The sequence below is a fragment of the Vigna radiata genome, chromosome 6 (assembly GCF_000741045.1).
Source record: "Vigna radiata var. radiata cultivar VC1973A chromosome 6, Vradiata_ver6, whole genome shotgun sequence".
NCBI lineage: Eukaryota > Viridiplantae > Streptophyta > Magnoliopsida > Fabales > Fabaceae > Vigna > Vigna radiata.
In genome coordinates, this window is record NC_028356.1 from 4,336,746 (window position 1) to 4,351,319 (window position 14,574).

At 27.9% G+C, this 14,574-nt stretch overlaps 1 protein-coding gene across 1 annotated transcript; it reads right to left on the reverse strand.

The window, feature by feature from the left end:
• Positions 1-337: 337 nt before the first annotated feature.
• On the reverse strand, positions 338-2,192 carry LOC106762951 (GDSL esterase/lipase At2g04570). Its single transcript, XM_014647085.2, has 3 exons — positions 1,746-2,192; positions 1,000-1,489; positions 338-890 (listed from the first exon to the last, which is right to left on the reverse strand). Exons 1-3 carry the CDS (start codon positions 2,130-2,132, stop codon positions 694-696), a joined length of 1,074 nt encoding a protein of 357 aa, XP_014502571.1. The 5' UTR covers positions 2,133-2,192; the 3' UTR covers positions 338-693.
• Between the last annotated feature and the right edge of the window lie 12,382 nt (positions 2,193-14,574).

Genomic DNA, 14,574 nt, shown 5'->3' on the forward strand with positions numbered 1-14,574 from the left:
TATATATATATATATATATATATATATATATATATATATATATATATATATATATATATATAGAGAGAGAGAGAGAGAGAGAGAGAGAGAGAGAGGAAATGTTCATGCACCGTTCATAAGCGATACGATAGACGTGATGTCCTAGAAATGATGTCAAATTAAGATGCTGATAATTAATAAAGAGTTGATATCATGTTGTCCATCAAGAGTTAATTTGATAAGCATGTGTGAAACCAAGTTTGGATGAATTTCTTTAGATTTAGAGGCTTTCTCAAAAGTGAATTTGGCAATGTGGTAAGTGTTTGATTTTTCCCATGAATAATTCCAACTAAAGAAATAACAGGAAATTCTCTACTTGGGAGGATTAACATTTTCCAAACCATGTATTGTAAATTCATATTACAAACTATAGACCCAATAACATAATAGGGCCAAGATATATATGTGAAGGAAAACATACATAGGGGACGCCGAAGTAAAGTACCTGATAAGTATAAATCCTATATATTGTCGAAAACAAAAGGACTTATTTCTAATTATCAGCACATTATATGGTGAATGTGCTGTGTTGACATACTTCTATATGTACACATCGACATGCAGTCACTCATAGAAAGGCCAAATGGAAGTTTATGGCGAATGTGCAAACATGAAGAGGTAGCAGTACTTAAATAAAATTCCAGTAGAAGTTATTTATTGTAAAAATTGATATAAAACACGCAGCACCATGTACTTTGCAACAATACTGTTTGTCTTCTCAGTTGGATGGAAAGAGTCCCAAAACACATATTTGGAAGCATCTGTGCAGCTGAACATCTGGCCCCTGCTGCATGCGTAACCCATCTCGAACATTCCAGTGGCACAACATGCCACTGAGGTTGACTCAAATCCTGTAGAGAAAAAAATTGAATTATAATGATTGTGCATCATAGTTATTTTATATAACATATTGTGATAGGTATGACTTTTAAGATGCATGATTCTGGGGTGACAACATACCGTAAAGTTCAGGCTTTCTTATGATGTTCAACATAATGTAATACGGATTTGAAAACACCAATTTAATTCCAGGAAGCTCTTGGTTGAGCTTAACGGTCAAATTCTTCAGCCTATCATTGAACTCCAATGCTATGTTATTGAATCTGGCAACACAATCATTCCCACCAGCAATATTTGTGGTTCTTTCCAGTGGCAAGCATCCCATGGGAGGTAACCCTCCTAAGGATATCTTCCTAGCACCAAGTTCATAGAGGCTCCTTATGAAGTTCTCAGCTATTCCAGCAAGAAAAATTTGGTACTGTTGGGGTGTGTATTGGGATGCTCTACCAGGCATGGTGTAGTAGTTCTCAAGGAAGTCATTTGTGCCAAGACTGGTAAGGTGTAATGCATCAGTTATGGTCTCTTTTGCCTTGCTTTCACCAAGATAGGCACTCAAATTCTTTTGGTATCCCTTGTAGTACTCTAATTGCTTCCATAATGGTATCACAGACTGCAACCAATATTCATTTCTTTCATATCAAACTAAAAATGCATATATGGATAAATTGATTATTCAAACATAATAGCTACCTAATAAAACAGAATTAAAGGACAGACATGATACAAAGGAAAATGGGGAGTTCTAAAATCATCATAGAAAACTTCAGAAAACCAAAACGGTCTATAAAGAAAGAAAAAGAAAAGAGCCTGTTGAAAAGTAAAGAAAGCATTTGCAGTATATATAGGTTGAAAGAGACATGAACTACCAGAACATCTGAAGTTGCATTATCATAACCAGTTGCTGCAGAAGCAAAAGTGACCCCATTTGCAAAATCTGAAATATTATACTTAGGATCCAAATACGCTGGCACATAAGGTCTGAGGCCAAAAGACTCAGAAATAAAATCCGTTGGTATTTTTCCGTTGCAAAACCTCCCAGTGGCTTTTCCACCTTCAAAGTCACGCCCATATGGCTGGAAATTGCTCCTTGCAATGGTGGGGATGAAGTTGTTGTTGCCAGCATCGACGGAAGAGTCGCCAAAGACTATGACCGACGGCACCCTGGCAACAGTCTCTCCCACTAGGAAGAGTAAATGAAGAACCACAATGTGGAAGCACAGTAGTGATGTTATTGTTCTTCCATGCCTTTCCATTATGTGTGTTGCGTAGGGTGACTTTGGAGTATGGTAGGAAGTGAACTTGTGATAAAATAAATATTAGTTAGGATTATTAATGGAAGTTTGATCTTTTGGTGTTTGGGTGAAGAAGTTGGTGGCAGCCATTATTGCTTAGACAAGAACACAGTTCTTTGGATGGGACGAGCATTCATGGATTTTTAGAGGGCTAAATTATACACGCTCTTCAAATTTGGATTTCTTTTTTGAAAAAAATAAAATACGTAGTTAATGTGTTTATGTGAATAATTATAAAAATAATCACTCCATTTTGCTTCCATAAAGAAAAATGTGAAATTTTTTTTTTTATTTCATTTTTCATTAGTGAATTCCTACCAAAAAAATAAAGAAAAAGTAGGAAGTAGGAAATGGATGAAAATCATTTTATTTTCCATAGATTAATAAAATATATTTTAGGAAGAGAAGAGAAGCTGAAAGCATGAACATTATTAAGTAGACATTAAAATAAGTGTTGTTAACATAATGATAATATCAAACACGAGCATTAGAAAATAATGTATTTGGAATTTGTTAAAAGATACGATGAAATTATAAAATTTGTGACATTTTGAAATGTTCAAAATACATAGGAAGAAGTGGAAGAAAAATGAATAAAAGGGAAAAGATAAATTAAATAAAAATATTCAAAAATAAATTACTTGAATTAAAGCAATAAATTATCCATTAAAGTAAATAAAGTATTTATCTAAAAAGAGGAGGAATGGCATTACTTTTAGAATTAAAAAATTGTAAGAATATTTATAAATTAAAAAATAAATGAAAGCTAATATTACTATATATAGAATCAAATATCTCAAATAAAAATAACTATCTTAATATCAGAATAACATATATTATATATCACATTATATCTAGATTATATAAAAAAAAAAAAAAAAAAGGAGGCGTCAACGTTCAATCTCCTACCTCAATCCCCGTGCTGGGGTATGTTAAGTTGTTGGAAATCGTAATTGCTTAGACAACAGCATTCAACATATTCTGGTTGAGTCAATGCTGGTTTACATTTTAAAAAAAATGCTTAATGTATTTTTTGAATAATTATAAATCGATCATTTATTTTATGTGTTTCTATTTCGAGAATTTATATAGGAAATTCTGAAAGTAAAATTTTTTTATATTGAATTAGTAAATTTTAAAAAAAAAACAAGTGGAAATAGATAGTGTTTTATAAACATGGAAAAAAAAATAAAAACCAATTTGTTTCCACTACATATCCCTTTAGACAACATCATTAAATTAATTGCCACATTTTAAGTATTATTTATTTTACATCAATCATTATTTTGTCTTTAAAAAATATTTTAAAAGATTAAAAAATGTATATTTAATTTAAGTTATTTTTAGTCTCTTATGAATTATGAGAAATTAGTGAATATATCTAAACAAATTCCTGCGATTCAAATTTAAGGAATAAGTGTATATTTAAGTTATTTCTGCTAAGATTTTTGAGTTATGTAATTCAAAATAATGTCATAATGTGGATGGCATGTGGACTTGGAGGGTAACAAATCAGGCTCATATGCTATAATTTTGCCTATGCCTGTCCTTTAAATTTGAAATTTCTTACCATAGAGGATATTTAAAATAATAAAATATAAATCACTTTTACGCTGGGTTAAACTATCAATTATGTATAAATATTCATCACTTACGTTGGGTTAAACCGTTAATTATTTGATACTTATAGTTGTTCCTAGTTTTGTAAAGTAACTTGATGTGAAAAACTAATTTTTAAAAATATAACTTAAAATTAAAATAAATTTCAAATTAGAATGAAATAAATAATTATCAAATCTTAGTAGAAATAAACAGTATAGAGCAGAACAACAAATGAAAAATATTTTTTTTTGTATTGGTATAATGAGAATTTAAATATTTTTTATAAAATGGAATAATATCCAGAATAGTAGGTGTATTTGTCATTACAGACTAATAATTGAGACATTCTCAGATACGTTCTCCATCCGTTTGATTCATTTGCTTTAAATCTGACTTTAATTTATATAAAAAATAAAATAAAAATGGATTTTAAGTTTCCCACTTCCATTGCATGAATTGGTGGATTATATTAAACCAAATTCGTACATCAATAAATTGCATTGGATGCAGATCCCAACAAAATCAATTAAAGCACTTCCTTTCGTATATCTGAACAACGTATCTAGCAACTACCTCCACCTCACATTCTTCTAACTAAACTACTGTTCATTGTTTACATCAAAATTTTCAGCTCACAAAACCTCTTTTCTTCTTACTTTAAAGCTAATGATCCAATAATTTTATATCACCTTTAAGTTGATATGAAAAATAATTTAATTTTTATTTTATTTTTTAAAGATAAAATTATATGAAGAAATTGAGTTTCGAAATAAATAATATTTCAAATACAATTATTTTTATATGGGTCTTTTGTGAGATATTTTGTTCAAAAAATTCAACACTAATTAAATCTGAGATTAATTTATAAAAATTTGACACTGTTTTTAATTTAAAAATTTAAAACATTAACAATAAGACATTTTTTTCAAAAATTCTTTCAATATTAATCTATGGGTATATACACTCATATTCATCTCTTGTAATTCATGGTTGGTCTGAGTCCGATCATCAAACTTGAACCATCGATTCTAATACCAATTTATGAAGATTCAACACATATCTCTACAATAATAAGATATTGTCCGCTTTTGGTCAAGTTTTAACAAATTTACTTTTAGTACTATTTTAAAACATCTCTTACTAACATAAGTATCTTATGTATATATAAATTCATGTTTATTGTTCTTATCTGATGAAATTTTTTATTTTTAACCTAATAGCACAAGTACTTCAATGATAACCTTATTATAATGGATAACGATACTTTGACAACATTTTTTTAATAATATTTTAACACTATCTATTGTCATTCTATGTTGGTGTTTACTATTATTATTATTATTGATTGTGAAGTATTTTTGCACCAATCACAGAATGACACGTAGATGATGTTAAAATGTTGTAAAAAAATGTTGTAAAAGTATCATTATCCTATTATAATAAGACATGCTATCCATAAATTATAAATCTTTCAAAAACTTTTAATAAAAAGACTCAACATCAATAAAACACGATCAATTTAATCTAAGAAAAGAAATAACAATATTTTAAACTCAAAACCTTGATATATTTGATCTATAGATTTTCTTCTTTATAAAATGTTCATCTTTTTATATTTATTCAAACTCAAATTTTTTCTCAATTTTCTATAATATGTTAGGAATGATAAGATCATATGTTTGACTGATTCCGGCACGAACTAACTGCCACCGAAAGAGGTGGAATAGAAAAGAGAAGAGAGGACATCATTAATTAGACAGTGGTGTGTTGTGGTTGCAACCGTCGAAGGAACAACTTAAGTTATATGTATTAATTAAATGCTACCCAACAATAAAGGAGGTGACACAATTTATGTATACATATCACTCATTAAATGCACCACACCTTGCTTTCTCTCTTTTCACACTCCCAAATCACCCTATTACACTTTTTCTTTAATATACTCAAATTCTAAATATTAAATAACATTCTTAATTATAAACATAAACATTAATAATCAAATAAAATATTAATTAGACATTTTTTTATTCAAATAAATATGATAAAATGGCTTAAAGATAAATTAGTATCTGATATATAACTTTTGTTTTTCCTATATAAATAAGATTAATAAAAAAAGTTAATTAAACTAAAATAACTGTGGGAATTAGGGTTGAATTAATCAAGCAGCCTTAATTTTTTTTTTATAATTAAATTTTTAAAAGGTTAATAACATTATAAAATGTGGAATTATAGTTTAACTTAAATGGGAAAACAGTACGAACCCTAGTTTGCTAGTAGATGGTGTTATGTTTATTGTTGTCATAAATCTTGTCCATGCCTTTTTTTAAGCCTTTGGGGAGACAAAGAGGACGACGAATAAAAGGGATACTTCAGGGATTGTTGTTGACTTTTTGAGCAATTTGAATAAAATGTCCTTTTATTTTTAATTTTTTAAACTAACACTCAAAATAACTTAATAAGAAAATTTTGCACCTACTCTAAATTATTTACAAAAATGGACCTGGTTTTTATAAGGTTATAGAGTTAAGCTTTGGAAGAGTCGAATTCTCAAACATATCATGTTGAACGAATTCTAATATAATATTTTGTTTTAAAAACCAAATATTTTAAAAAGTATTGATTTAATCAATATAAGCTAACAATAGCGAATTTAATATTATATTGAAACTATTATATTAGTAAATTTATTGTTATTGATATTGAAATATCTTAGTTTATGAATATTTTCCAGTAAAATCCGTTCTGAAAAAATTGAATTCCATAACCAAATCATTTGCCTTTAACTTATAGGATCCTACCAAACAAGATTAGTGGGGTTGAACTATCAACTTTTTTTTAGGTTCTCTTTAAAAAATGTGTGAGAATTTAACTTTCAGGAATTGATTTGGATCTGGTTTTTCTTTTTTCTTTTTATTTTTTGACAAAAAAGCCCGCTTCAGAAGTTTTTGTAATATTAATAGATAATTAATTAATAAAATGTTAACTTATACAATAGTTAGAATAACTATTACATTTATGAAAAATTATACTTTCAAATCTTTATTATTTTAACTCTATCTTAAAAGTGTAGTTAATATAATATTTTTATCTCAATCATTTTCGAAGTTGGTGAATGAATATAGTACATTTTAATTTGTTTATTTATTTTTAAATGTGATATATATATATATATATATATATATATATATATATATATATATATATATATATATATATATTGTGTATGAACTTATTAACTACATTGAGTATAATATATGTTACGGTGTGTGACATATACATCAGTTTTTTTTTTTTATAATATATCTCCTTGATAGTTGGAATATGATCTTCTTTAATAAACATTTGCAAGATGAGTTAGAAATTTTTTTATTACAAATCATATTTAAAAGTAGGCTTAAGGGCACCTTTAGTGACACAATCTAACAATTTTTTTATTAGGTTCTTGAGAAATGGATGCAGTATATTGTCAACATCAACATGCAAACCTCCAATATTCACAGGCTAAAATTCTTTCTCATTACGTAGATGTTGATATCATATTGTTGCATACTTTATCATCATCACATGTTATAACTTTGTTATTTCATTTCTTTAATTTGAACTCATTATCAACTTTTTACAGGACAAATGTTTGAATTTCATCATAACTCTGCCTTTGAATTTGAGACTTAGGGAAAAAATATATTAAGATCTCGGGAAAAATTACACTTAAACATTTGTTTGATATATGGATTATCAACTAACATACACTTTTTGGTTCTAGGAGACAACTTTTTTGATTTTTGTGTAAGTGAACACACAACTAAAAACTTTATTCATTAATTCTTCAATTTTAGAATTTACTATTGCATTTTTAAGTGATTGAAGATGTATTTTATACTCAAGAAACCTAGAAAATGCTTAGTTGATAAACTATTGCATATGTAAAAGCTTATCCCCAAAATATTATACTAGCATATGAGTTCCAATCAGTTCATCTATACCACCTCCAACAGATAACACTCTTTTCTTTCTACCACTATACATTATGTTGTGGAGTTTTGGACAAACTTTTGGTAAACAATTCCTTTAGATACTTAAAAAATGTTGAAGTTCTAATTGCCTTTATTTCCCTCTTGTCAAACAATTAGGGGTGTGGAAAATTAATTAAACTGCCATAAAACTTACAATTAACTAAAAAATAATTTGTCTGAACTAAACTGAACTAAAAATTAGTTTAAACAAACTAAACTGAATTATTTTATGTTCTATCAAACTACATTGTACTAATCTACAATATGAATTGAATTGCTATGTATCTTAATCTGTTTTCGGACTACACTAATTTTAAACTAAATTATACTATTTTTTAATTTAATTGTACTAATTTTAAATCAAATTACACTAATTTTAAATCGAAATGTAATATTTTTTATTTAAAAATTATTACTTTGTTATTTGTGTAATTTAAAAAAAAATAATACATCACAAAATCAATAAATTATTTTTTACTTTTAGATTATATAATCTAAAATTATACATTTTAAAAAGTAAAGGAATAAATTTTAAATTATATAATTTAAAAATAGAAATAACTCATTATTGTTTGTGATTTTGTTGGAGGAGTGCAATATAAAAAAGAATTAGTGAATTAATTGATTGAGATAAAAAATAGGACACAAAAAAGAAATTGGATTTCAAATTCTATAATATATAAATTTCTTTTACTTTTCGATTATACAATTTAAAAGATATTTTAAATTTTAAAATTATATTTAAAAACTTTAAAATTAAATTATGAAATTTTTTATTATACACAAATTTTTATTTTTATATAGATAAAATAAAAGTGATAGTAGAGTGTAAAAGAAAAGGAGCAAAATAAAAAAAATAAAAGGCACAATTTAATTCGATTAGCAGTTAACTTTTATATATATATATATATATATATATATATATATATATATATATATATATATATATATATATATATAAGTTTAGCTGTTTAAAATTGAACTCTAAAAGTATATAGTCAAGTTCACATTTAAAATTCATCAAATAGTATTCCAATATCATAATATCATATGAGGGACTGAGGACTTTTAAGTCATGGGTGCTAATGATATTTCATTTTAATTGGATGCTATACAAGAGTAAAACGACTTCTAATTTTCATAATTGTGATCGTAATCGATTACAATATGTTTGTAAGCAATTAACTAGGTAATATTTTTTCAAAATGCAAAACTGTATTGAATTACAATGTTAACGTAATTGATTGTCAAATTGTTTTGGTCTATATCATATTGGAACTTATATTGTAATTGATGAAAATTGTAATAGATTAAATAATTTATGTTATGTATATTTGATGGTAGTTAAGTTATATTAGTTTATAATTAAATATTAAGTGTTTCTAGATTGTTGGTCATTGATTAAATCGATAAATAACATTTAATTTAGTTTATAGGTTGTTGGTAATTGATAAATAATATTACTATATCACAATTTGTGAACACAAAAAATATAAGAACAAACAATATATAAACGTAAAAGTAATTTATATATGAATAATAGTTCACATGGTTCAAATAAACATGTACAAAAGGTAAATTTTTAAATCCAAATAAACATGTATTAAAAGTAAATTCAAGGTGGCCCAAAAGGTCCAAAGTGATGATAGAGGTGACCTATGTCTTCCTTGAGTAACCCGAACATTAATATTGTTAAATTTGGTACCAACGAAAAGAGCAGAAGAAGTATCATGCGGTTGTGGAGACGGTATGTGCTCGTTGAGAATTGATCAAGGATCGTCAAGTTTGTGAACCCATTGACCGTCAATGTTTTTAACAAAATCAATGGATGTCAAATCTAAACAAGGAAGTAAACTTACCAAAAATATCGTCATAAAGGGTTGAAGACCTGTGACACTAAAGAAGTCCTCAAGGTGGGAGGTAACGGGGGAGTTGATTGATGATCACCAATGCCAATACTTTTTCAGGTGTTATTATCAACGGGAGTCAAAAAGTTATCCTTTTAGGATCTTGAGTCCAGTAAAGTGAGAATTTAGGTTAACCGTCATCATAAAAAAAAGTATTGTCGATCGGTCTCTCTTATCCCAACTTTAAAATATCCAGTCTTGAACCCTTTGTATGAGGCAACATAAAAAGAGCAAAGCCACTTCTCCTTTTCAGCTATTAGAGACACCCACCCTTTTTTAGCGTTTGGACGGGTGCGAAAATTGAATGGAGGTGTGGGAGTCAGATTTAGGGTTGAGCACAACACTCGAAAGGCTTGAACGCATGTCCAACTATTCGGGTGCAGTTGGATCGACGCTACATTTAGCTCCCACAACATGCCCATTTGAAACTCATCAAATGGAACCCAAATGAGCAAGTCATTGAACAAGTAGGAATACATGTATAAGAAGTTTATAAGGCAACCTTCCCTTCCATGATAAACTCACTTGTTCCCTTTTGCATATGCGTAGGTTGATTAGGTTGTCGTCACCCATGCCGTTGTCAATCACGTATGATTGCTCGATCCATTCACACAGATCCCGACACAAAGATGAGTTATGTACTCACAAACTTTGAAGGACACCCAATGATAGCCTAGGACGATCAATAGATTTAACTCATCCCCCTTATTCGAAATATCAACCTTTATTTCTACTGTTGAATCCTCCTTAACACCTTTAAAAGGATTATCCTTATTCTCCTCTATATGTACATCGGTTACCACGCTCTAGACCAAGTTTAGACTTTGCTCAGTTGATCCCCAAACATCTAATCGAGACATCGACAATAATACCAATGACAATGATGCATCATCCGCACACCTCCTACAGTCTCTGCCAGAAGACTCCTTAATAGAAGAAAAGCGAACATTAGACATTATTATCTTGAATGAGAAAACAATCAAGTTGAGTGAGAAGCAGATTAAGGGAAAGGTGAAAGTGATAGGTCATGTCCACCTATATTTATAGGAATGTGCATCCCAACCGTCTCCAATCCTTACTCTTCATATATACTTGCATTTGACATTCTAGAAGGATCCAACGTTTCAAATTCTGATAAGTGCGAAATCAAGATAGTACATCTCTTCCCCCAACGATCATAATTTGGAACAAAAGATCAACAATGGTAGGTGGTATAATACTCTTCAACCAAATACAAACCCTTTCATAAATTATTTAATACACGAGCTTCAGGGATTTATTTACAGTATACCCATCTAATCAACTATTAACTGAATAGTCAACTATCAAATTAGATGGTCTACACACTACGAAGATCGGTTAATCGAAAACATATTAATTTTAAAACTATCTCACTTAAATCATAATTAATTATATTTGAGCTATTTAAGATAAAGAAATAGGTTACGTATATATTGTCCATCTGAATTGACATGAATTTAACATAAGAAAAACCTTTGATAAGCTAATGTTTAATAATCTGAACTTAAATTTGTAAACGACTAATTGAAAAACTATCGGTTAGAATAGAAAACTCGACTCCACGTCCAAAATAGCTTTATATTTCTAGCAATACATGGACAGAAAACATTAGAAATTACATGAATTAATCAGGAAAATCTTAAGATTTAATTCAAAATTTCCAAAAATAGCACAAGCTTTTACACCTTAGCTCATGAAAAAAAAGGAAAAAAAAGAAGATTATACGGAGGAAAATGTCAACAACTGTATATAGCTGTCCGTGGATTTAGTATCTAACATTTATATTTGCAGGAACCCATCTCTATCCAATAATTCAGAGATAATATAATCAGAGTTTTTAATAAACAAACATTATTCTGGAGGGAAACATAATTGAATCAATGGACAAATAGGAAATGCATTGAAAACTGGGCCATGATACATAAACCTATTCCTCATTAATTCCATAAATGTTATTAAATTGGTCTTTTATTGTCAATTTTTTCTTTCAGATTTTGATTTTAGAATTTCTTTTAAGGGAATTTAATTTTTAAATTTTACAAAATATTAAATTTTAAATAGGTTCTTTTTATTTTAATGTTTTAAACAGTATGTGAAACATTTATATTTTTAAAGCAGTTATTCTAACAGTGTGATATCTATTTAATTCAAGTTAAGATGAATGAATCTCTTTTAAAATAGAAAATAATTTAAGTATTAATTATTTTATATTTCACATGTATTAAGATACTCTTATAATTTATTTTATCAATTATTTTAACTTGGGATTAAAGCTGTTAAATGGTTCAGGTCTAGTTTAATGGAGCACTTAAAATTTAGTATTGAGACGGCTCAACAAGTTTAATAAACAATTTTAACACCTTTTAAAATATTTAACACAAAATTAAAATGAAATAAATTTGAATAAAAATACAAAGTATTTTTAAAGTTTATGTTTATTAATAAATTGTTTTAATTTTATATAAATAAATAAATATTATTAGATTATATGCTTTAAAAAATAATATTACTTATTTTTTAAAATATAATTATTCTTTTATAAAATAAATATTTTGTAAACTATACGTCAGCAAGTTTGAAAAACACAAAAAGATATTCAGTTTATATTATAAATTTTTTTACATGACCTAATTTGTTTGATGGAATTCTAATAATGACATATCATACGAAAATCATCTCGAAAGCTCTATTTAAAATACTTGTTAATGAAACTAATTATTTAATATCGACTACACAAAATGAATTAAAAATCGAAAAATAACTAGCGATATAATAAAAATAATATATGTATGTATGAAAAAGAGAAAATTTTTACACTACAAACAAACTTTTTGATTGAGCGAAAACTAAAATTTTATTTTATTTCTTCATTCAAAACAACTGAACTTTATATTTTATTAAAAAATATTCTTCTGCATATTCATAACTGTTATAGACTACATGTGAACATATAAAGAAAATGAATGAACATATAAAGAAAATGAATGAATAATGTATAACGAGAGAGTAGAAATACCTTTTGGCTATTTTTTCCTATCTTTTCATAATGTCAACTTGTATTTTTATAAATTTTTGTATTTAAGAATATATAATCTATAATATTTTTTATTTATTTTAGATTGTACCTTTTTAAATTAAAAAAATAAATAATATATTTTATTGTTAGATATATTATATTTATTTTATATTTTTAGCTATTTTGTTATTATTTTTTATTTGTATTTTAAGCTTAACCCATATTTCTTTTATTGTAAATATATTTCTTTTATTATAAATATAGGATTCTATGTGTATGTTGAACACAGGAGATTAATTTCATACACAATTTTTATTATACTCAACATGAGCTTAAGGTTCTTTTGAGGAATTTTTTTTACTGCTTCTACCATTATACTTGCCGTTGTCGGTGACGGCGTCATCTGCCGTTACCGGTGGCGCTATCGTCTACCATTGTCACTGTCAAAGTTCTAGTTTCGACCGATAATCACATGGTTTTGATTGTCTCGGCCAGACGACCACCATGCCATCAATGATGCCTTCATCGGAGTTCCTACGCGTTCTTAACGCCTTTTGAAGTTGTGGATTTGCACCCTTTTCCTTTGCATGATGGCATGTATAGTAACAATTAAGAATGTCGAGGTCACTCTTTTTTGTCTTTGAGGTTCATCATGGAGGTTGTTCTTTTTCCTTTTTCAAGTGACTTGATTGGAGAATCTTGGATTTTTATAGTTTCTATCTCCTATTCATCCATGACTTCTTCCACTATCGTCTCTCTTGACTTTTCTTTTGTCACCATTGCGTTTAACCCATCTATATATGTTTTTCCCCCATGGAAAATATGACTTTTGTTAGTTTATTTATAATTTTGGCGACTCTCCAACAATGACCTCTTTATCCACTTGACGTCAACAATACATTCCTCAATGACGATTTGTATGAAGAGATTTACATGGAAAAACCTCCCAGATTTGTTGTTTAGGGAGAGTCTTTTGGATTGGTATTTTCACAAAGTCTTTATGAATTATGTTAGTAATGGTACATACGATTTGTATGCACTAACTTGAGGGAGGGTTACATATATTATCTTTATTCTATATTTATCTTTTATCTTTAGTTAGTTAGCTATATAATAGAAGAAATATGGGATAAACCCAATATACAAATAAGAAATACTAATTAACTAAAGATAAAAGATAAATATAAAATAAAGATAATATATCTAACACTCTCTCTTATAATCCATAAAGGCTTAGTGAAAATATATGTTTCTGCACTTGAATGACACCAAATTGGTAATGATTTGCAAGACGATATAGAAGACGAAATATCAACCAAAAAGACTTTCCCTGAACAACAAATGTGGGAGGTTGCTCCATGTAAATCTCTTTTTTCAAATAGTCGTTGAGGAATGCATAGAGGATAAAGTTGTCCTTGTTGGAAAGCCACTATAGCTATAATAAAATTAACAAATACATCTTTTTCATGGAAGAAAAATCATATATGGATGGGTCAAATACAATAGTGATAAAAGGAGATCAAAAGAGACGGTAATGGAATAAACCATGGATGAATAGGAAAGATAAACAATAAAAATTCAAGACTCTCCAATCAAGACACCTGAAAAAGAATCAAGACACCTGGAAAAAAAAAATGTAACGTCAATGTACGAAAGCAACTATGAAGTGGGATGAAGATGTTTTTGGACTTGAATATGACCTGGATCTCTTCAATGATGTTGGTGTCCCGGAGCATGGAGAACAAAAGCTTGAATATTTTCAATTCAAAGCTTGTATTGGCCTCACTACTGATGCAGTGTTGCAATATTGGGGTGTGTAAAAAAAAAAGAACTATTTTAGA

Coding starts and splice junctions, on each gene's coding strand:
- LOC106762951 (XM_014647085.2), bottom strand. CDS start 2,132: ATGGAAAGGCATGGAAGAACAATAACATCACTACTGTGCTTCCACATT. Junction 1,490..1,745: donor ATGCAACTTCAGATGTTCTG/GTAGTTCATGTC, acceptor TATTGGTTGCAG/TCTGTGATACCATTATGGAA. Junction 891..999: donor AAGAAAGCCTGAACTTTACG/GTATGTTGTCAC, acceptor TTTTCTCTACAG/GATTTGAGTCAACCTCAGTG.